General features: G+C 36.5%; 3 protein-coding genes across 3 annotated transcripts in view; 1 reads left to right on the plus strand and 2 right to left on the minus strand.

Annotated features, from left to right (window-relative positions):
• The window catches only part of LOC106672170 (phosphatase and actin regulator 4), a 107,588-nt gene extending 94,872 nt beyond the window's left edge, over positions 1 to 12,716 (minus strand). The window contains exons 1-2 of the mRNA XM_014403370.1: positions 12,288 to 12,716; positions 4,542 to 4,652 (exon numbers count right to left, since the gene is read on the minus strand). Of these exons, the coding sequence (XP_014258856.1) occupies positions 4,542 to 4,652; positions 12,288 to 12,384 (208 nt within the window). The 5' untranslated portion in view covers positions 12,385 to 12,716. The remainder of the gene's footprint in view (positions 1 to 4,541; positions 4,653 to 12,287) is intronic.
• Positions 12,717 to 12,763: 47 nt separating this feature from the next.
• Positions 12,764 to 19,343, plus strand: LOC106672173 (GTPase Era, mitochondrial). The gene is made up of 7 exons (XM_014403376.2): positions 12,764 to 13,001; positions 17,623 to 17,747; positions 17,806 to 17,980; positions 18,045 to 18,245; positions 18,351 to 18,531; positions 18,593 to 18,774; positions 19,115 to 19,343. Exons 1-7 carry the CDS (start codon positions 12,789 to 12,791, stop codon positions 19,133 to 19,135), a joined length of 1,098 nt encoding a protein of 365 aa, XP_014258862.1. The 5' UTR covers positions 12,764 to 12,788; the 3' UTR covers positions 19,136 to 19,343.
• Positions 18,836 to 23,683, minus strand: LOC106672175 (estrogen sulfotransferase-like). The gene is made up of 8 exons (XM_024228648.1): positions 23,580 to 23,683; positions 20,931 to 21,133; positions 20,762 to 20,879; positions 20,506 to 20,704; positions 19,532 to 19,658; positions 19,360 to 19,454; positions 19,120 to 19,303; positions 18,836 to 19,060 (listed from the first exon to the last, which is right to left on the minus strand). Exons 2-8 carry the CDS (start codon positions 21,130 to 21,132, stop codon positions 18,948 to 18,950), a joined length of 1,038 nt encoding a protein of 345 aa, XP_024084416.1. The 5' UTR covers position 21,133; positions 23,580 to 23,683; the 3' UTR covers positions 18,836 to 18,947.
• Positions 23,684 to 25,078: the final 1,395 nt, after the last annotated feature.

Raw genomic sequence — 25,078 nt, forward strand, 5'->3', positions numbered from 1 at the left:
TGGGTATCAGTACCTCTTCCAGCTTTATTACTGCTGGTAATGGCGAAAGACCGATTTGCGTCTAACATCAAAATCAGCAAGGGCAGGCAAACTAAAACTGTTACCATCGACCAATCTACATGTTTATAATGATTTTGTACAGTTGTTTCTTCATTTTCAGTTTTTGGTTTTGATATTTTATGTAGGTATATCCTTCACAATATTTTGTAATATATGTTGGGTATGTGCTTCCTCGTTTTATGTTTTTATACATGTGTGTACTTTTTACGTATTTTTACTGGTGAGGGAAAGCATATGCCGAAATCGATTTAGAAGTAAAAATGTGATAATATCATTGTATAGAATGCCTGCAGTTATGTATGTAGCATTAAAAACTAAACAGGTTCATCACCCGTCAAGAGGAAATCTCACAATTTACCAGAATAGACATGATATTCTCATGGGGAATTCCAGGCTGAGTAAAATGTAACAGGGTTTTAAGATCGATTTTGGCTCAGGTTCTCGATTTAATGAAACAAAAGTACCAAACTAAATGTAAAACAAGAAAAAATAATATTGAAGTAATTTCATGCGCTACATTCTTCAGTTTTATAGCCATTTTTAAATGTTTGATTCGTTAATGAAAATTTCCGATAGTTAAAGTTAACAACAATTGTGCTTACAAACACAAACGGTAGATGGATCGAAAATGCACCAGACGTAGATTTAATAGTAATTACAGTGCTAAACTAACAATAACATGAAACTTTAACAACATGATTAAAGCACGAGCTGCAAAGGAGGTTCGTGTTGTTTTCAGAGGGGAAATTGAAAAAGTATATTTATCATGAAATGTGACCACATTTTGTTTTATTACCTTCGAACATCTTTTATTATTCCTTCTTCTCCAACCTCTTCACCCTTTGTCTATCCTTTTCTAGAAAAATCTACCTATGTTGTTTTACCCGCTGTGCGTGGATGTCCCTGCACGTCAAACGATTGTCGTCGTCGGGCCAAGATTAAGGTTAAATATCGGTGAAAGAAGTGAGTGGGGTAGAGAAAGAGGAACAGAGGATAAAAAGAACGAATTAAGAAGAGACTGGTGTTTTGCTCAAAGAGTAATAGAAAGTAAAGACAGAAAGAAAAGAGCAGAAAAGGAACGGGAAGAGTGAGGGAGGGGGAAGGGGGGGAGAGAAAGAGAGAGAGAACGAATGAACTGTGAAAGAGAAAAGAAAGGGACCGATTTATCGCACAAAGAAGAGCAGAGAGGAGAATAAAAAGAGATCAACAGATTAGACACATACCTAAATAAAAGAAAGAAAGAAAAAAGAGAGAAGACTGATGCCACGCAAATAGGAGAGGAGAGCGTGATAAAACGACTTGTTGTGAGACCGATATTCCGCACAGTTTGGAAAGATAGCTAAAGAGAAAAAAGAGATTACTGTAATTGTAATGGGATGTCGAATAGGAGGAAAAAGGTGAGGAGCAAGAAGAAAGAGGGAACTAATAGTGAGGGAACCGATATGTCGAAGAGAGGAAACAAAAAGAGGAGGAAAAACAAAGACAAAGCAGAAAGAAGAGCGATAGGACTAATTGTGAGGAAAGCGATAAAGGAAAGAAAGGGGAGAGAAAAAAGGAAAAGGAAAGGAAAAAACTGTGTTATATTGACATGTCGAAAAGAAGAAACAAGGAGAGGAGAAGAGAGAAAGATAAAGAGAAGTAATTGTAGGTGGATATGTCGAAGAGGAAAGATGAAGAGATGAAATGAAGAAAAAATGTATGAATGTATAAAAATGTAAGAAATGAATAAAATGTTACTAAATTCACATAATACAATAAAATATAGAAAAAAATCAATATCGTTAAATTTTAATCGACAGAATAAAATTAAAGAATTTTCGCAGGTGTGTCACATTGACAAATCCTTACCGGTGACAAATGTTGCCGATGCGACGCACAGCTCTTCAATAACAGTTAAAAATCATGCATGTAAAAGCTTCTTGCATGTAAAAATTAGGTATAGAAGTTGAGACGAAATTTTTAGAAATAAAAACCGGTAAAAAACTTGTGGAATCTGTGTAGCACGCACGTTTTCATGTCTGGCGGTACATTTTCCATTGTGCGTGGAGTATAAGAGCTCTAAGTTCGAAGCTCTAATTTTTTTTCCCGATGGTTCGCAACAGCAGAGGTCATATAAACCCTCAGGGTGCCGGTGTTTTTGAAAAAAAAAAAAAATTGTAAGTATGTCGGATTCGAATTCAGGGTCGCTGGATTCGAACCCGGGACCTTTACCTTACAGTGATGAGCACCGTGTCAAAGACAACCTTGCGGCCACCGACCCCCCCCCCGCTCTAATGTTTAGAAACGTCAAATCGGAAAATAATCACAAACTCAAAGGCGTATCAGTTATTATTTCGTTACGAATTAACAATGAAACTGGTATGAGGAAAAAGCCTTCCATGTCAAATTCTTTCCCCGCTTTGTTTTAACTTTTCAGCTAAATTAAATGGGAATAACGAATCAGTCTATTAAACAAATGGCTCTGGGGATAATGAAGAATTTTACCTATTGTCTATTTACACGATGAAACTAATGAAACAACGTGGGAGTTATGAAACGACAATGTATAACAAACTGTACATTTATTACAATTAAAGCTGCTTTGAATCAAAGTAAAAATTTTCTTGAGGACCGCGGGGTGATAAACCTGCAGTATTTTGGGCTAAGAATCCACTCTGTTTCGATCTGTCGGTCGCGTTTTGGCATTTCGCCATCTTCAGGGGTGGGTTTACGTCTACAATTTCGTAATATGATGGTTCACCCTCCTTATAACCCTGACCAATCTTGACATTTTTCTGGCTCGATATCTTTCAATACTTTGAAGAGCTTGAATTTTGAAGAACAATCAGACCTAGGGAATGACTTGAGGAGAAATTAAAATAATTAGATTAATAGAGAGAGTGTGAAAATGAGAAAGATAGAAAAAGCATGAGAGAGAGAGAGAAGTAGAGAGAATGAGATAGAAAGAGAGAGAGGGAGAGGGGGGAGCAATGTGGAATCTTAGATTGATCGGAAACGACCAAACTATTGGCGACCTGCATTGATTCGTTTGACTCTCGGAGATGAGATTATTTCTACGAATTAGCGATATATCATGGTCCGAGGGTAGTCAAAAAGTTTCTTTATAGATTAGGAGGTACGCATCCTTTTCAATCCTTTTATCCGAGGAACTAGAGCCACCCCGGTGTGAATGAGTTGTGTGTAATCGCATAACGGGCTCATCTATTCCCAACAACGTCTAACGGGCTGCCTTTGTCAGCAAGACCTTTCAATTTCCAAGGCGTTCTTCAAATATTTCTTAAGGATAATAAATCGTAATCGATGTATACGTCCTGTATAATTTCAACATTTTCTAAGAGACAAGATCCCTTCACACTTGTATATGTTTCAAAGTGGATTGGTGTTGGTTATTCTGCTATGAACGAAGCGCATCTGACATGCACTTTCTCATCTTCGTAGTCCAAATAGATCTTTAAAGTAATAAATTGTCACGTCTTTGGGTGGCTTTTGGAAAGAAGTGAATCTCAAGACTCTCAGTGCAATACTGGGTCTAGATGGCAGTACGAAGGACGTCATTAGAATAATAACAATAAACCAATTTGTAGAGACCGGGAAGGGTTGTTTTATGACTGTTCCTCATTGTTTCTACGAATGTGTGAGCCAAACAAAACCGTGTCGATGTTTTACCCGTGAAAAGGGTCTATTTGTCAATCAAATGCCGGCGCGATTTGCTCCACAATAACTGACACATTGACTGACTCACGAGGACAAAAGCCCCCCAAACATCCTTGGGAAGGATCATGATGACAAAACAAAAAGCACCGGTACGATTCATAAAAATTGAAACGATAAGCCTGTATACTGACGTGAAAAGATATTTGGATTGAAAAAAGATACATAATACCATCTTGAAAAAGGTTGTAATCACTATAAAATTATTAACCTTTCATAATAATTTTAAAAACTCAACAGTTGCTTAGTGATGAAAGACAATCAGAAAGAAACTCGCGGTTGTAAGGATTTTTTTCTCAACATTTTATAGGATATTCTAACCTTATTGCCCGTTAATCATTTACCACGATGGACCAGTTAACACTTAACATAAATACGTAAAAACATCACAGATTCAAATAAAATTACCTTGCCTTTTTTCATTTGACCTAAAATCATAGTAGCTGTTGTGGAAATGACGGGATATTCTCTATAAAGCTTTTTGATTGCTTCATCCTGTGTCTCACGTTTAGCTTCGGCATTACAAAAAAATACGATTAACGCCGGACTTATGATCTGGATCGATTAATTACTAAAAAAATTTAAAATGATTGATAATTAAGACTAAAAATAACATAATAGCTTTGAATCCTTGTTGCCTTGAATTTTGGGGAATATAGTACTATTCGTCAAGCTGTATGCCGATTGGCAAGGAAGGTTCCATAGAATAAGTATGAATAATAGAATGTGTGCATAAAACCCTTATCTAATTATAATAAATCATGACTTACCTAGATCTCCGTTCGAAATTGTTTTTGGCTGTACCGCTGCGTCAAGTTGAGTGTTCGTAGTGTTGTCTGTTTGTGCTGTTGACGGACCGTCTGCGAGGTTCTCGTTCCCTTCTGTAATATCATTTCAGTCCTTTACTCGAGTGAAAACTCCTTTGAGTTGGTATTAAACAAAACCTTAGCAAAAATTTTACGATACTTTTAAACACCCAAGGTAAGTCGTAAATGACATCTATATACGAACTGACGGTACAGAGACGTAGGACAATAACGTGGAAACCAGAAGGTACAGAAAGCTAACACATTTTTTTTTAAATCTCATTATTTTCTCTGGCAACTACATGAAATACAGAACCGGTAGTGGTTATTCTATTACAAAAACAACTATATCTGGTTTTAGTTTTTAACGTCTATTCTATACATATTCCCTTTTTTTTTCTAGGACTTTACTACCATCTTGAAAACACCAAAATATGAATTGCGACTAAGACTTGATGCTTTCAATCGTCTGAAAATACTATTTAATAAAAACTCGAACACATGCAACGTAATAAACAACAACCACTTCACATAAAAGAGCAACAAATAAAACGAAATTCACTAACATCCGCATGACTTTATCAAACTCCAATGGCCGAAATAGCTTGATATTTCATTATTCTAGATTTAGCAGAATGCCATGACTTTTTCTACTAGGACTTCGACCATTTTACTATACATACCGATTTATGAAGGTGTTTTATAAGTACATAAATAACCAGGAAATGTTATGCGGTGGAAAAAGTTTATTTGTTAAACTTTACAACATTATGTGAGAGTTATAAACCAAATCAGATACCAGCTCCTAGCACTATGAGCGATAAATAGTCACCCCAAAAAATAAAGTAATGAAAGTACCTATAGAAAAACAGCACATCTCAACCATTCAATTATAAACATTTTTTAGTTACACAAAATTTATATTAAAAAGTTGCAAACAGATTTTTAACAACTCGCTCTATAAAAATATACTATAAAAATAGTTTAACAATTATTTTGAGTCTGACGTTTTTCGCGACAAAACACACCCTTCACCGGAGTTCACAGATCCGACCGATGCCCGAGTTCGGGCACATTGAGCTAAGGCCCTTCCCGTTCCAAGGACTCGGTCAACTCGGAGAAGAAGTAGAACAAGAAGGCGAAAAACAGAAGTATCGACAAATTTCATATGAGCTGATAGTTCATCTCGTAGGCCAGATGGCGTCCGTATATGTCGACTGCGTTCATCGCGCTCCTTTTCCTTTCCACCTGGGATCTGTGCTGGTAGATGACGAATTTCTTCCAACTTTCTGACGTGAGGTTCCTCGAGGGGAAATACATGCGAGCGATGTGCTTCCAGATCACTTCCACGTTGTACAGGGAATAGTACAACTGTTTGCAGGAGGAGGCGAAGTAGAAGAAAGAAACGGGCGTCAGGTATTGGGATATGGAAATGAGGATTTCGATGGGAAGGGAAAGGATGTGGTCTGGGTTGGGTGTCTCGGTCGGAAAGGCACTTTTGACGGTGCACAACGCGTTTTTGAAGAGGAAAGCCAGCTCCTTTCCGTTTTTGATCGAAGCCTTCTCGTTCTTCAAATTGACGTATTTGGCCAAGTCGAAGGAAAGTGAGAGCGTTATCAAGTCCGGCGCGAACAAATTGACTATGACTGCATCGTGTACGGGTACGGCGATCAATATACACTTGTTATCCATATTGCTGTAGTGATATGTCAGCTGATAGTTAGCGTTCTCGACGTCGAATCGGATCTTCCTTTCGGTCAAAGATCGCATAGTTCTAATATCAAATGAGGGCGAATTTGCGGATGGTTCATTGGAGAAGAATCCTGATTCGTGCATTAAAACGTCGAGTGCGCAGACGAAAGCGTCACTGCGATACCTCGACGGTTCGTCTAGGGTCGAGAGGAGTGCAGACAGCCAGCGAGGGGTACCATCACCAATAACCAGCGCCTCCGACTCCCCTGGAAGAGACCAACGTCTTACAAAAATAACCCACACTTTAGAAAATATTCAAGAGGGAAGAAACAAAGGAGAAAATGCATCAGGATAAAGCTGGGCTATTGCTACAGAGGGAAACATGCTCATGCACTCCCTCGTAATCGAACAAGCGAACAAAATAACGTTTATGGATTTTTAGGGAAATCACGCAACCGTTCTATCTTGTTAACTGTGTTATTATTCTATTTAGGTTAATACGAATATAATTATGTGAACAATCACCTTTTTAAAATTTAAACCTGCTAAATGTGCCAAGCTATTAAGGTCGGCTATTCAAACTTCTCAAATAAGTTCAGCGAATTATTTTTCGTGAATAATATCAATTAAGTGATATTTTCGTCATAGATACGGAAAAAGAATTAGAAGGATTATGCCATGAAATTTTATCCATTTGAACAACTTTTTGATCATTCCTTTTTTAATTTAATTTGTTTTATTCCTTTCTGATTATTTTGCACATGAGCTATAAATTAATTCCAAAATAACACATGTGCTCAAAAGTTATCATCAGTTCGTGCCGCCAAGTTTGCTATTAATTCCAAAATAGCACGCATTACAGACGTTAGCCTCCTGGGCGTGCTATTGTCGAGTGAGCTATTAATTAAAAAACATGCACAACATTTAGAGGACTCCAGACCGTGATAGTGTCGAGTAATGAATTCATTCACAAATAATACACTTACATAATAAAACTTCTCTCCCTAAACATACTTAGCACGTAGCACAGTTTACCTAACCGCTATTACACTAAAACCCCTACTAACAATTATTTATTTGATCCAATTTACACCCAATACTAAAAATAATTTGTAATGAAGAAAAATGTACGCGGCATCATATGCTCAACGACAAAGATCAGACACTTGTATTTATATGTTCATTTTTCATCATAACCTTTCCAGAGCCAACTTGTCTACTGAGTTCATTGGTTTCTAAAATTGTTTAAGATTGTTTGAATGTAAGGAATTGTTTTCTTGGGTGAAACAATAAATTTAAGAAAAAAATTGTTTTTCTTAAAAGCATGGTATTACGTCTGAAGATCTCATTCGGGCACATGCGTACGGACGTAGCATACAAAACCCAAGTTCTGGGTGTACCGCGCTCTACATCACAATGGTCTGCAGTAGTTTAGGGCTACCGGAAGTCTCGACTGAAGAGAAGCAGTGGTCGACAGCGATGTACTACGGCTAGAGACGATCGTTTTATTGTTTTTTCCGCACTACGGAACCGTCATTTAACAGCGTTTGTGATAGGTGGTCAACTCCAAACGGAACAAATGTAAGGGTGAGCTCTAGAACAGTCATCAGAAGGCTTTGCGAGAACAGCGTAGTTTTTAGACGTTCCGCATCAGGTTCTTTAATACTGGAGAGGCATCGAGCAGAAAGGCGACTATTCGCAAATCAGCAACAAACAATGGGGAGTATTCTCGTCTCAGATGTTACCGGTTAGGTTTGTGGAGAAGGGTCGAATCAACGTCCATGCCCGTGCCGAACTGTTTATTATATGGATCTTGGACTACACTAAGGTACATTGAGGAAGTTCAAGTGGTCCCATTCGCTCCACTTATTGGGGACAACTTCGTGTTAATGGATGATGCTTGACCGCACCCATTACTTGGAGGATGTAGGGATTACCACAATTAATTGACCAGCACGTTCTCTTGATATTAATCCTTTACAAGACTTACGTGGTAGGATTAACAGACGGGTTAGACATCGTTTGCCGTCTCAAACAAGCACAGCTCCTGATGAAGAATGGGATTGTGTCTCACAAGGCGAAATCCGATCGCTTATTACTCGACACCTAGGAGACTAAGGCGAGGGCAGTGTAGGTAACACGCATTATTAAGAGAAAACCCAGGTAATAAATTGTTAGTTAAATTTTAATCTATCGCTAAATGATTTTCGATGTTTTGGTCTTTCTTTCAAACTATCATAATTAAATAATTTTTATTAAAACATGAATTTCTGATTTCGTTTTATTTGGTTTACGTTAAAATTAGTATAGTAATTACGATAAAAATACACATGGTTTGAAATAAACGACTAAATACAAGTGTCCATTTTTTCTTTTTAAGTGTATTTATGGGAAAAGCAGCATTATTTTTATGTTGTTCTATTTGGGCAGTTTTATTGAACAATACAATTCTGAGAAATAGTTTAGCCGGTAGCAACTCATCACTGTAAGGGTTGGTAGTGTTGAGGAGCTACGAAGCTTAATTCTTAAGAACAAAATGGATTATTCATTAGACTTTAAAAATTCGATGATATTTCAGTAGCCTAAAGGGATTAAAATGCACTTTTTTTATGATTGGCTGTTACGAATTAACGAGATGATAATTATCGGGATTGTACTGCAATAATAGTTTATTGTTGCTTAGAAAGGCGTTATCAACATTCTCACTAGTAATGATGGCTAGGTTTCGTCATTTGCGCCATAATAATTGTAGTTTCTTCTTTATTACACCTTAATTAAACCATTTTTGGTATTTTTTTATTAAAAAGAGCCTTACATAATAGCCAAAACACTCACGTGGACGGCACAACGAAGCGACATCGTTCATCACTACTAATGTTCATCACAGAATTAATTAGTGACCCAGATTTGGCAAATTGTGTGGGTATGTCGATCAGAGACCAAACAGCACGGAGTATTCAACGAAAAATCATTTGATTTATTGTTCTAATCTAATTAAAAAAGACGCTTCATGTTTGTCAAACATTAACAGACAACACAAACATCAGTCAGAAGGTTTTGAGAACAGCAATTTTGTCTATGTCGTTACCTTCGGAGAAATAATATTACAGAATTGAAAAGAAAGGATTTCATGCCAACAGTAATACGAGTGAGTTGGTCATATTGAGCTAACTGCCATGAAGAAGATATCTAATAACATATTGGTCTTGCAGTTTGGTCTGCCTTAACTCATCACACATTGTACACCACTACACCAATGCTGCGGCGGTAACACTTTTCCGTCGTATGCAGAAGTGCATCAGCTCTCATATTGAGAATCAAAACGTCCGATAAGGCCGAATAGGCTAGGTGCGGACGTTAAAGATCCTCTTGTCTTGTTGACGATGAGTAATAACTGCCTTTACTCGTCGTTTTGGTCTGACAACGGTTCATCACACAGCAGATCGCAAGATGATATCTCACCATATGTTGATCATTTTCGATTATTTGGGTCTAACTATATCCTCGTCGTTTTGGTAAACAAAACATTGTAGATTCATAATAATAAAAATAATATTGTTACTTCCAAAAACTTAAAAATAATAGTAGAGGATTCCAAACAAAGAAATTCAGGGCATCCGTAAGTCCAGTGGTTTAGTAGATATCGATTGATTTTGTGTCTATCCTAGCTGTTATTATCTGCCACATGATCATCACCAACCTCAAGAAGATATCTCACAACATATTGATCTTGTAGTCCAGTGGACTCCAATAATTTTGATCTGCCAAACACCTCTGTTTTGGTCTGATACAGGTTCATCATCCTACAGAACTCAAGAAGATAAGTCACAATATATTGAATTTGTAGTTTAGTCGTTTCCGACGCTTTGGCCTACAAATTCTAGTGGTTTTGGTCTGTTCATCTCCCAGCAGACCTCAAGAGCATATCTCACAATATATTGATCTAGTAGTATTATTTTGGTCTGCCAATCCTTCTTGTTTTGGTGTGCTATAAGTTATCACCGGACAGACATTAAGAAGATATAACACCTCTCTAAAATCAACGTCTTTCTATCTCTCATAACTACTCTAATCATGTTGGTGAACCTATAGTCGCCGTTTTGCTATTACAAAGATTCATCAGCCAGTTGACCCCAAGAAGGTTTGTACAAATTGATCAGGTAGTTTGGTGATTCCCTTACATTTTGTCTGCCTAACCTCATTGTTTTGATCTGCTACATGTTCGTCACATAGCAAACCTCGAGAAGTTATCCAGCAACATACTAATCACGTACTATGTAAGATTTCAGGGTGATTTGATCTTGGAGTTTGGAGGATCCCTAACTTTTAGTCTGCCTAACTTCCTCGTTTTATTCTTTTACAGGTTCATCACCCAGTAGACGTCAGGATGTCCCACAATACATTGAACTTGTAGTTTGTAGATTTCGCCCAGCAGACTTCAAGAGCAAATCCTACAATATATTGATCTACAGTTTGTAAGATTTCGGGGGGATTTGATCATGTAGTTTGGAAATTCCGTAACATTTAACATTTGTAGTTTATCTTCCAGCTACTTCAATGCTCTCAGTTATTACCACAAACCTGATAACTAAGAGCAGTAAAAGTTCATCACCGTACAAACCTCCATGCAATATCTCATAACATATTGGTCTTGTGGTTTAGTTGTCTCTAATTATGTTGGTGAACCTATACTCGCCGTTTTGCTCTGACAAAGATTCATCAGACCGTAGTCCTCAAGCATTATAGTTTATACGAATATATTTATCAGGCAGTTTGGTGGTACCCAGACATTTTGTCCTGCCTATCCTTCTTGTTTTGATCTACTACAAGTTCATCATCCAGCAGACCTCGAGAAGATATCCCTCAGTACATTGATCTTATAGTTTGATCCATGTTCATAAGTTCACAAACTTCAACCAGATATCTCACTTAATAGCTTGGCCATCAATGATCAATTTGGTCCGTGATCAAAACTACTTTCTAGCAATTACATTTTAACACGACAGAGAACCTTTAGAGTCAGCTGGGATCAAGAATACATAAAAGATACGAAATCTTCAAAACATAAGTAAAAAATACTGCTAGAGCGACAAAAGAAATCGGCCATCACTAGTAAAAATGTAGTCTCTTTATTGCCTCAATGCTTTAACTGGAAGCAAAGGAATGCATGAAAAAACACTAATTTCCCTTGTAACTAGCATAAAAGTTCAAATTAAATTACTTAGTTAATTGATTTTTTATACATATTTGTTTAAATGGTGTTTTTCATGTATTAATTTTTGCACGTTTTCTCATAAGAGTTTATTTTAAGAAAGTTTAGAAAAACACAAAATTTGTCCATACTTTATTGTACTTAGGTCGAGGTGCTTGAGTCGCTGTATTTTGTAAACAAAGGCCATAAAAAAACATAATGATATAATATAAACTGCCCAAATATATAAACTAAGAAGGAAAAAGGAAAATCTTTAATGATTAATTGAATTTTGTTACAAAATACATAGAAGTTACGAAAGGCGAGGATTTTTTTTGAAAAACCGCGGCAACGCCAGCACAAACAAGGAAAAGGAAGAGAAGTTCACCTTTCACTTTAAAGGTCTGTTATGATTCATCCCCGACCCAACGAACTGATCCTGTTCACAGATTGTATTTATTACGTTTACTTTTTTAAAGAACGTTCGGTTGTGAAAAAAAAAACTCGTTCTTTAAAAATATAGGAATTGTAAAATAGGAATAAAAGGATTAAAATTGTGAAGTTGAGCAAGATGTGGTAGAGGTGAGAAGCATGCGTTGAACTTAGCCAGTCCATGCATAGTCGAAAAAGAAGTAAAAAGCGTAATAAACCTAAAACGCACAATTTCACAAAGCCAAAATCTGTTTGCAATCTTTTAAAATAAAAACGGACACACAATTGTTTAAAAAAAATTAAGGAAAAAACGCTACAAAATGACATGATCGGAATAAAATGGATAAAAGGTGTGGAAAAACAAACAATATCGACTTATGAACTTTTGACTATACCTTTTTGTTCGCCGACGATTCGAGGAGATTCGTCTGACTTAGCCTCATCCTCCTCTTGAGCCTGGGCACCGTTGACGACTTTAGTATTCTGGGACATGACACATTATTGGAGAACACTCGCGAAACGGCACAATTCACAGCACTGACGGACAACTTTTATCGAAGAGAGTCCGCAGACAGAGATACATGAAAAATACCAAAGCAGAAAAAAAAGCTACTACGAGATTGTCAAGGGTAAACCTTAAAAGCGCCGAAACCCTCCATTCGACCTCAAAGTGCGAAATTTCCTCAACCCAGCGGTTTGACTTTCAACATGTTTTCCTTCGATGTCTAAATAAATAGAAATATAATAAAATCACTACATAAAACGGCGAAAAATGAATTTCTTTGTTAAAATTCAACGCTTTGAAGACAACGGACGTGTCCGAGTTTCAATACAAATGGCCTCGGGTCTGTGAAACCTCACTTCTCAATACTTGCCTCGTTGCCTTCGTTCGGACGATGGTGTCGTATTGCGCTGTACGCTATTTGAGACATTGGTGCAGAAACGAATTGTTGCACGCTGCTAAAATAACCGCATTCCCTGCGAGATGGCTTAACGAAGAACACGCGAGGCCGATCCCGGTCCCGGAAAAGAAGCTGATCAAAGTGGCCATCATTGGTGCGCCCAATTCAGGCAAAAGCACACTCATCAATCAACTTGTCAAAAGAAAGGTGAAACGCACTTTTCGTATTTTTTTTTTCTTTTAAGGCATTCAAATCTGATGAATTTAGCACGTTTTGAGGTGGCCAATAAAGCGAATTGTACAACTATAAAGCGTATATCTTCAGTACATTGCATTCTAACTATATCAATAATCCATTATGTTAAGCTGTCATAATTGACCATATTAATTATTTCATTTAATTATTCTTTTTTTTCCTTAGGTCATAGTTTCGATATAAAAGTGTCACGAGCAGGATTAAAACCCACAACCTTCGGCTCAATATGTCGCTGCTCTAACCACTTGAGCTATCGTTACTTCGATCCACTCGGACACCAACTCATCTCAACCTAAAACCGTTTTTAGTTTTCCCTCTTTTTGCCATTTTTCTAATTTTGATTAATCAGGATATTCTCTGTGACTTATGCCACAGGGAGGTGATCAGTATGAGAGACATGTATGCGATACTGATATGAGGTACAGAAAGTATTCTTGTGATAGGTCTTCCATTTCTTCTCAACATCTCCCACTCTTTTTAAAGACCTAGATGTTTGATTCTGTCATGTTTTTATAATGGACGAGTCAGAAGCTGTAGCTCTTTGGCATTTAATTAGATGAAAGCAAGTAAAAGTAGAGTAATGTAGGGTTTTCCACATTTTGCCATGCATTTTCTTTTTTAACTTTATCCACATAATCATGATCACTGTTACAAAGCGTGGGATATGTTTGTACTAATGAAATTCGTTTATCGTTATCAAAAATGTCACTTCTATCCATATCTTTTTCAAAGTTTCCAAGAAGGGGTATGAAAACAAGAGTCAGAAGGGTTTTCAGACAGAAAAAATATCTAGCGGCTAAAAATCAGTATCTTATACTGGTCGCCTGCCAGTCTCCCCATCTGAATAATTGTATCTGTCCATATGTTACATTGGTCACATAGATACCAAACTGTCATATCGATGGCCTCTGTGTGTACCGGGCCTTAGCGAGAGATTTGGAGTTGGTGTCCGAGTGGATTGAAGTCACGATAGAACAGCAGCGTATTAAGCCAAAGGTTGTGAGTTCGAAGCCTGCTCATGACACTACCTTTTTCATCTCAACCAAGACCTTAGATTAAAAAAAATTAATTAAGAAATTTATTGAAATATATCAATAATATTAAATCTATTAGAAATACATGTAGCATAAATAAATTTTATCACTATTTCAACATCTTAAAAAAGTCCAGTTGTCCTGTTAAAATGTTTTTAAATAATTTAGAAACCTTTGATATGCTTTCAATTTCCTTTCTGTTTGCCAATCATTTTTCTAGCGTTTGTTCTTTAAAGCAGGGCTTCCCAACCTTTTTGTCATCAGACCCCTTTCACAGAACAAAAATCCATATCTGCCAATGCTTATCCATTGCATTCAAGTATTTAAAATTAGATACTTACATCTATAGTGAATTTAAGTTTTATAAATTACCATTAGCCAGTCCGTAGGTGATGGAGAGGGATATCATTATGAAATCAAACATTAGATTTATATACTTCTTTATTTACCAAATCCTGAATACTAAAATCAAATTGGACAGAACGGAATCAATTCAAAAGTAATTTGTACACTAATGAATTAATAGGAAGAATGAGTTGTTTTAGCCTGCACAATTTGGATATAGTGGGTTTAATTTTTGATAGCTGGAGACGGATGTCCAGTTCACCATCTAGACAGCTTTGGAATTTAGTTAGAATGGCTATAGATAGAAAAATTTGAATTCGCTAGGTAAATTTTGGCAAATGAAAGAACACATTTTGCTTTTTCAACAGTTGAATTTTTTGTTATCCAGACGAAGCTAAAACAAGGGGGTAAGTGTCAGAATTGAAAGTAGATTTCAAGGTGGAGTCTTAAGTAATGTCTATCAAACATTCACATTCACTTGAAAATAGACTGGTTGGCTTTGTCCAAATTGAAAAAGGTTTGACCGTCCATTCATGGTTAGAAGCATCATATCTCAAGCTGTTGGGAAGTAGTGCTCAAAGGATATCTCCATACTTCTAATATGTTCACATATTTCGTCAGTCAATGTGACGTTCGCAAGCTCCAGTTTGTTTTCTTGTAAAAATAATTTAACACAGCAAAACACCACCCCTTCCTCCTCAACAGATTCAACCCAAAACTGGAATTTTCTTTTGAAGGTGTGAACTTGTCATTACCATCGAAAGTTATGATATTCTTCCCGTGCAAAGAAAGACTCATCTCATTCATTTTCATGAAAATATCTAATGAATACAACAGAATACATTGCTATTTCTCATCATTGAATACTTGGCCAATTTGACATTATGGCCCATCAACAGAAATAAGACTTCAGAACGTAATTCCCATAATCGTGAAATTGCCCAAGAGACAGCCATCTCACTTCTGCGTGGTGAATCAGAGAATGTTGAACACTTCCCTTATCATAATCATCATAGTATTCTGAAAAGTCTTGACTCCAATGGTAACAATTTGATATTAATAATTAAAACAGACTCATCCAAAACATTCTTAAAAGAGTCTGGCATTTATATTCTAGCTAAAGCATGTTTGTGGAGAACACAATGACTGCTGCTGCAAAATAAAAAACTATTCATTCATCGTGCGTTTATTTTTGTAATTATTAATTTTCCTCAACGTTCGCTACAGACCCCCTAGTCAGGGTCGGCAGACTACAGTTTGGAAAGCCCCTCTTTAAAGTCATCAACACCTTACAATAATAGTAATAAAAGTAATATTTGTAAATATACCAATTTGTGTACAACCTGCAGTAGGCAAAATTTTTGAAAGTATCATTAAATTCCTTAAACCCAATATTTAAAACATTATTGTTCCAAATCATGGTTTTCAATCGCATTAACAACATTAACCAACTTACTTATATTTCAAGATTATATATTGCAATCTTTTTGTAAAGGACTTCAGGTTGATTGTATGTTAAACTGCGTACTTTTCAAAAGCTTTTGATAGTAACTTTTATTATTTTTATCATGTTATTCTTATTATACAAATACTCAAATAATTGTACACAACACTTTTTTTTAATGAAAAATTTGTGTCACAGGCATGATTTAATTAACTGACATAATTTTTTCAGTTAACTGAACTAAGTTAGCCCATAGCTCAGTTTTTGCCCGGTTTTCCATTTTTTCCTTCAGTTGTGTCAAGTTCTAGCTATTTGTAGTGCGAACATGGAATTGGTCACAGAAGAATAATTACAATTCGAATTTTGGCAGCTGCTTCAACCTGAGGAAAAAATGGAATATCCCTTCTAATGCTTTTTTTTTATTTGTGTTCTTTCTTCATTCAGCTCTGATGAAGTTAGCGTGTTTTGATGTGGTTAATATAATAAAATAGATGATATATTATAAAGCATATTGAAAGCATAGGAAGGCTATGTTTGGGTGCTTCAATAAAACAAACCTCATTTTTATTATCGCACATGCTTCTTATTAAATTAATTGACATATTTCCAATTAACTTAGCTAAATGTATCCACAGATCCATTTTCCATTTCTACCTTCAGCCGTCCAGTTCACATTCATCCATTCACAGAAGAAGAATTTTGCCTTTTATCAGCTGCTTCAACCTGGGGAGGGAAAAACTAGAAAATCCCTTTTCATGTCTTTTTTAAATCGCATTCAGCTCTGATTTTTGAAGTTTTGAAGTGGTCAATAAAGCTGATTATATACTACAAAACAGTTTCTAATCCTTCCTTGCTTTAACTGTTGTATTTTTGTTCAATTGTATCTACAGTCGTGCAAGTTCTAGTTAATGTCATGAACATGGCAGTTGCTTCAACCTGAAGGAGGAGAAAAATGAATACTCCCTTTTTTTTTCTTTTATCACATCCAGCTGTGATTAAATTAGGCCGTTTCCAGGCTCTGAATAAAGCTAAATGCAAAATAGTTGAAGTGCCGAGTGGTTAGGACATCCAGCATTTCAATCCCAGCATAACCCTTGGAATTTTATGTCAGATTCATTTGGAAAAAGTATTATAAAGGTTCTGCCCCATGTTTGCAGCACCCAATCCCAATTGGATTAAGCCCTCCAGTATTACAGAAATTACTTTTGACAACTGTGAAGTTTATATCTTTGGTCTACATACAATGGAGGCTACTTCTGGGAAAGATACTATCTTTATATATATTGAACTATACCCTCGGAAAGATCACAATTAAATCAATTTCAATAAATATAAGTAGGATCTTCATGGAGGAAAACTGGAATATAAAACTGATATAATAAAAGATTCCCTTTAAAGAGAAAAGAAGTAGAGCTGATGCTGATTACTCCTCATTTGTACTGTAAAGTTTATGTTTCATGCCTGTCATGTACAATTTCTTACTGTACAGTCAAAAACAAAAGGTTGAAATTTCTGCAGTAGGCCTTAATGGACCTTATTGTCAACGTGTGTAGTGTTTAGTGACCGTTAGCCAATGATTATTCGGAGATCGTGATATGCGGTCTGGTGTGACGTAGGTTTTAGAAAAACATTTTCTTTATTGTGCCAACGTTTCGATCTTTATTGAAATCACCTTCATGGCCTGGGAACAAACATTGTCAACAATCCAACAATAATCGCATAAAAATAATTGTTGTTCTGTTTTTTCTAGGTCTTTCCTGTTTCCAAAAAGGTTCATACGACACGATGGAGGGCGAAGGCTTTGTTGATCGAAAAAGACACACAGTTAATTTTTGTCGATACCCCAGGTCTTGTGACACATTCAGAGACACAGAAGTAATATTTTTAATCGGAATAAATCGTTTTGGTGAATTATTATAGAATTTTTGTATAGATACAAACTACAGCCTCATTTTATGACGGACGGTGAAAGAGCTATTGGAGAGGCTGATGTCATCGGCGTCGTACACGATATGTCAAACAGTTACACTAATACCAAATTGGATTCGAAAGTCATGAAACTACTGAATGCTTTCCAGTCCAAAGAGTCATTTCTTGTCCTCAACAAGGTTTCAATTATTTGTTAAGAGTTCTATGTTGTATATTTTAATTATTCAGTTTTCTGTTTGACAGATAGACACACTTAAGTCAAAGAGACAGCTTTTAGATATATCTGATAAACTGACAAAGGGACAGTTAAAACAACATAATCATGAAATTAACCAGAGATTGTCTGATAGAGATAGCGACAAATCTGTCAAAACTTACTGGACAAATTTCAGTGAAATTTTTATGATTTCTGCTCTTCTCAATGAAGGGGTTGACGACATAAAGGTAAACTAATTGTACTATAAAATTAATTTATTATTCGAGTTTTTAGAGCTGAACTCAGTTAATAAATAAAAATAATTTTTAAATTATATTTACCCATATTTCTAGCAATATCTTTTAAACGCAGCTTGTCCCGGGGAATGGCCTTTTCCCGAAAATGTTTTTACAGACCAAAAACAGGTGCAAATAATTGAAGAAACCGTTCGGGCCAAACTCCTTGATGCCTTGCCCCAGGAAATACCGTATAACTTGATCGTTGAATTGGAATTTCTGGACGTTGACAAATGTGGTGAGTTCCAGTAAACAGTCAACAATTTTGAAAGTTAGGTTTATATTTATTTTCCTTTAAGGTAAAATGACTGCAGTAGTCCTCGTGAGATGTAAAGCTTCAAGGTTAATCAGATTGATCAAAGGGATCAAAGGAAAGAGGATTCAAGAAATATCCGCAGAAGCTGAACAATCGTTGGCCGATGCTTTTCTCACTGAGTTTTCACTTAGACTTGTTTTAGAAAAAAATGCAAGTTTCCTCGAAGTGAGTTATGAGATAGCTTATGTTTAATTATTTATTATTTTTATAAATAGACGAACATTTTTTTAAAATAGTTTTTAATGTTTAAGATAACCTACATTATAATCTTCTAGTGATATTTTCTTTTATAAACAGAGATATTTTTGGTATATTTTATACTTAGTGTAATTGATTTGTCAATGCTTTGAAGGAAATCTCAGATCTGTGTTTTCATAGTTTTCATTTATCCACTGTCTAAAGGACTCCTTCATTTCTTCTGTAAACTCATTTTTATTTCCTCTCTCGTTGCCTTAAAAAAAAAAATAATAATAATAATCTATAACGAATAATTTTCAAATTTCAGAATACCTTGTCGGATAAATGATTGCTCGTCTTTGCTGAATATACCGACATTCCTTAGTGACTCAAAGTTAACCGATGGATTCATTTTGAAATTATTGATATTGAGATGGTCAGCAAGCTTAGCAATCGTTTCTTCATCGTACTCAACTTCAAGGAACTCCATCAACTTTCTTATGGTCGCTGTCATGTCCTACGATGAAAAATTATATACAAATTTCTCTTGCAAAATATTCTGATATTTTATACCTTGACCATATCTTCATAGAAAATAAATATGTAGTTCCTATTGTTCCTCCTTTCCCATCCTTCCTGGACATGTTCCCAGAATGGTGCCCAAGGTACTGTTAAAAATTAATTTTTGATTATGGTTCACTTTGGATCTACAGACACATTTTGAAATAATTGAAGAAGCATTCACCTAATCCTTCTTTAAACTGTCGGCAGAACTGTTGAAACGTATTTACGTAATCTGAAGTTCGCCAGAGTCTTGTCAAATGGTAGAATGACAGTACGACATCCATGGGATTCCTTGCAAGATATATGACCTGGAAACAAAACGTATGTATGTGTATAAATTATCTATAGATATTGTATTTTGCATTTACTCCAATGAACGTTGTTTAAATAAACTTTCCCTTTCTGGTAGTTATATTCCTTGTCATCTTACATCCTAGATTGTACTTCAGTACTGAAATACATTAAAAACTGGTGTGTAAACTATTACTTGTTAAGCAAAATATTTAATACAATAATTCCTGCCATTCAAGAGGGCTAAATATCCTAAAATGGCTAAACAGTTGCCATCGGCTAAACCTGTTGTGTTTCATGGACAAGAGGTCAGACCAATTTACAATATCTACTATTACAATAATAATTACATACACATTTCAAGGGCAATGCTGAACTTAAAACTGAAGATCATTAGCATGGCGAATAGAAGAATCACCTAATGACAGCCTCTACATGCCACAGTTTGCAAAGTATTTTACTTTTTTTACATCTGGTTTATACAATAAACTATATTGTAGGTGAAGAATTGAGACTTGTAAATTTGTCACAAAACAGTTTTCAGCCTAAAAGTAGATTCTCAACCCAAAAAGGTTCTAACCAGGTAACTTAAAACTTAAGTAAAATATTTGGTGTGATGGGAAAATATTTTCATTCATAGTTTGGTCGTTTCCGATTGTTTTTTGTATGTTGTAACCACCCTGTTTTGGTTCGTTTTTGAACTTAGAGCTTCGGTCATCCGCCATCTTTAGTGGTTAGGGTTTTAAGGAGGGGAAGGCGGCGGAACGCGTATAACACATCAAAAATGATCGAAAACGTCCAAACTGCAGGTTCATCACCCAGCGTAACTCAAGAAAATATAGAACAAATTAAAAATATATTTACTTTGGCTCCAGTTTCCTCTAAATCGAGTGGAAGGAGGCTTGGAGGGAAGTGTGTTTTGATGACGCGAGGTGAATCCATATCGTCGATAGTTTCAAACACCGGTTTCGACATGTTCTCGATGATGATCCTGTTTTCCTCGTTATCGGCGTTCTCTTCCAAAAGTTTATTTTTTGTCTCTTCATGGAAAAACAAGTCTAATCTGAAAAATGCAAAAATTAATAATCCGAAAATCAGCCTCAACGAACGTTGGACTCACTCCAAAAATGGTGATCTCACGAATAAATTGAGCCCTTTCGCCTTTTCGAAGTCACAATTGTTCATCAATAGCCACACCATTTCTTGAGTTACGGTCGTCCCTGTCGAAGAATTTCTGCCTTTAAATTACAAGACTTAAAAAACAAAAATAAAAGAAAGAGAAGATTCACCTGTTCTAGGAAAGGTGGATATCCATACGTCGTCGGGTCTGGTCTTTATGTCCAGGAAAATCTTCATCTCCGTTTTGCATTTACTTGGCAGCAAGTATTTCTTCGGGCCGACCTGAACCCAGTCGGTCTTCTCGCCCTGGTGATCCGCCAGCAGCTCCTCCCTCACGGAGTTTTCCACGCTGATCACCTCAGGGTACGCCATCCTAAAAACGAGGACAGAAATAATGTTTAGTAACTGGACAACAGTCGAAGTAGAACGAATGTTACTAGATCGTTCATACTTTCGAAGGTCGCTTTCTCTTTTTCACCGAGGACGAGTCTCGTCCTTCGGAATGGGACAAAATCCGTTTCCGATTTGCCGAGTTCAGAAGCTTCATTGTAAGATGAAACGGTATCAAACGAAACGTTCATTTTCGTCACCCTGCTTGGGTTTCGTCCTAGCCGGTCTTTATCGAAACGTTTTTCTGTCTGATAAACAAATAGGTCAACTGTTGGGTCAGTGAATAATCAAGTTAACAAATTTTATAAATTAAACTGTACAACCAAGTGTGTGGTGTTTAGTGGCCGTCCAAATAATCATGTACGACCAGGTTTTAATATAATGAAAATAGTTAAGCGTTTGAGCGACTTCGATGCCGCTAAGGTATGCATTCCACAGACTTTTTTTTAAATTGACATTCCTTTATAGCAGGACGGTCAGAAATTTAACTAGACTGTCGTAAAATAAATCTACACATCATCATGTAAAGATATAAGAGAATATAGACAGTTTTGTATTGGCTCAGTATATCAGTTGCACATGGCGCATGCAAGATTAGTTGCATAGTCTCAGAAAAGATCAGTTGCACATAGCCTCAGAAAAGCTCTGTTTCACATGGGTACTGGAAAGATCAGTTAGACATTGGCGTATGCAAAATCAGTTATAAGCTCAGAAAGGTCGGTTTCGCATTGGCTCAGGAAATCAATTGCACATGGGCTCCCGAAAGATCTATTTAACGTGGGCTAAGAAAAGATCTATTGCACATAGGCACATGCAAGATCAGTTGCACATAACCTCAGGAAAGGTCAGTTGGGCATAGGAGCATGCAAGATCAGTTGTACAATGGCTCGTGCAAATCAGGTTCAGTAAGATCTCTGTTTCACGTCGGATTAGGAAAAATTAGTTTATGTAGGCACATGAAAGAACAGTTTCGCATTGGCTCAGGATATTAGTTACACATGAGAACTGGAAAGATGTTTCACGTGGGCTCAAAATAGATCAGTTGCACATAAAGGCATATAAGATCAATTGCATATAGCCTCAGAAAAGATCAGTTGGACATTAGCGCATGCAAGAATAGTTTCATATAAGCTAAGCAAGGTTTCGTATAGACTCACGTAAGTTCAAGTGCACATAGGCTCATGGTTCAATTTGCGATTTTCCGGCAGCCAGACGTAAAGTTTTAATTTGTCATTGAATGAATCATGAAGGTCAGTTATGTAATAATTTCTGGTTTGTACGTTTCATTATTCTCAACAAAACCAAAGATATTTTAATAAAATAGATCTTTTTGAAGGTGTAATCAAGGCCGACTTAGCCGATCCGTGACGGACAATTAAACCTAGAACTCGAACTGAACGGTCTATTATTGTCTGTTAGTCTATTTACTAATATCGGAAAAAAGGATCGTCGGTATATTTCCACTGGATAACGTTTTTTGGATGCGCTTTTCTCGGGCGCTAGCTCACCGTCCTTACAGACTGAATATTGCACATCCGTGACCCAGAACGTACAAGATGAACGGTCAGAAATTCATTATCTACGGTGTACAAGATTAGGCGATTTTCATGGGAACGCTAAAGTATAATACTTCGAAAATATCCAATAATTTTCTGGCCAATAAGGTCATTAAAAGATAATCGACGTGAAAGGCACATTCTTGTTGAATATTCAAAAGTATAATTTCATGTATGCCAAGGTCAAGCTTATAACAATATCATTGTTTATTTTTAGTGTTTAGGAATGTAATCTTTAAAAAAAGTCTCACAGTTTAAATTACTTGTTAGATTGCTAATCATTGCATTGAGATTTCGGGTGATCGAATCGCTAAATCAGCTTAAAACTGTGGCTTGAATCACGATCACAGAAAAAATCAACTAACAAAGTGAGAATAATAAAAGGAATTTTTATCCATTTATTAAAACCAAACGGATAATTAATATTATCAATTAACTCAAAACACAATGGGCGGAATTGATTTTATTAAGCTTTTTCTTTAGGTAAAGTATTTTAAGATAATCCTGAAGATTGCTTCGGCTAAGCAGCAAATCTTTTGATCATTGCGTATTCGAAGGGTGCAAATAATTGAGATCAATTATAAATAAAATGAACAAAAGCGAGACAATTGATTCTACTGATGTGACGTTTCTTTTGTACTCTGCGTTCTGCGAGATGAACTTGTAGCTTGATCGTTTTCGGTCATCATGGTCCGCCTAGTCTCGCGGTATGAATAATCAACCTCCTAACACGATGAACTGACCAAATCAGCGAAGAAAGACAGACGAAAATGATACGACCAAGCCACAATTTCTTCAACAGTCAGGTTTTCGTTCGTGTTTAAAGCACCTGGAATAATCAATTGACGGTTTTGTTTCAATTTCGTCACTTACGTTAATCAATATTGCCCCAACGCCTCCGAGTCCAAATGGTAAATAGTTCAGACTGACTGGCGGACTTCTTTCATTATGAATTGAAGTCTTTACAAAAGTAGGAGGGGGAAATTTGTCTTTACTGCGAGGGGAAGTCCAAGGTGTTTTCCGCTTACGTGATATTACAAACTTCAAAGCACGCGCTCTTGCCCTTATAAAAAGTTCCTTAAAGAAGTCCCTTTTTAATCTTTTGAAAATTATTTAATAAAAGACGTTCCGGCCTGATAAACCCCTTTATTTTTAAAGTTTAAAAAATTTTAGGATAGATAGTGAATTTTAGCAATGAGGAGAGCCAGATGGGCTTCGTTTTCCCCCATCCGCAGATGACTTGCATTATCTCATAGGCTTTCACTGTAGGAAAGATTTGTGTGTGTGTGTGTGTGTGAGAGAGAGAGAGAGAGAGAGAGAGAGAGCGTGTCCCATATCATACAGAAGATTTCTTCCGCCAAGTGAAGATCTCGAGTTTCTTCTTCTTCTAGGGATAGGGATAAATGAGGCGGCCACAAGGTCTTACACCCCTCGACCTAAGTAGATGTACTCCTTTACTTTATTTATTTATTTTTATATCTCATTGGCTAGATTCAGGTTCCTAGTCAATCTCCATACCCTTGCCAGAGGCTCCTACGGTAGGATCTTGCTTGCGACTTTTCCTCTATTAATTGAAAGATTCTACACTACGTCGACCAAAAGCATAAAACGAGTTCTGCCGTTTCTCTTCTTCCTAGTAGTATCTGCACAGTATTTGTTGTTGTGAAATAGTAGTACTTAAGTACTCCTATCTGGTGCATATACCTTCTGAGGCGGCTGTGCATTGTCAGGAATCCAACCAGAATGCTAAATCTGTTACCTTAAAGTAATTCCTGTCCTGAGGATGGCCCTTCTATGAATCTCTTCGCGTGCCTCATGCCTGGAGTGTCGCTCCACTAATTTTTAGACTCATTAAGGATCCGTTTTTGGATGTATGATTTTTTGCGGCAAAGTGCTAAGTCACAGTAGGGTTCGGGGCAAAAGATTTTTGGCCAACATGTCCATTTTTTCATTGTTTCTATGTCCGGAATTTCCAGGGTCAGATCATTGGGGTCACTGTTTCTGCCTGGGATTCCGTACAATGCCATACGCTTTTTGCCATTACCTCGCATGAGGAAGGTCTTAAGTATACCAGCTTGACTGTCAGAGAAAATGTCTATCTTCCTGGAATGTGTTTTAGTCTTTTTATTCCACTGGCGCACAGTCCAATTGCTACGATTTCAGACTGGAAAACTGCAGCGTATTAAGTTTAAAGTCAGTTATCTCAATCAGTTTTTGAGCCGTATATCAGTGGGAATTAGTCTTCAGAAGAGCTAAGCTAGCTAATAATCTACGCTATCACGGTCCCGACGTGGGTTTTGGTTCACCTTATTCCAATTTGTTTTTGTTTTTTTAATATATATTTATTTGTAGCCTATACGCATATTAGAAAT

This window comes from Cimex lectularius, unplaced genomic scaffold (genome assembly GCF_000648675.2).
Source record: "Cimex lectularius strain Harlan isolate CLEC.00 unplaced genomic scaffold, Clec_2.1 scaffold17, whole genome shotgun sequence".
NCBI lineage: Eukaryota > Metazoa > Arthropoda > Insecta > Hemiptera > Cimicidae > Cimex > Cimex lectularius.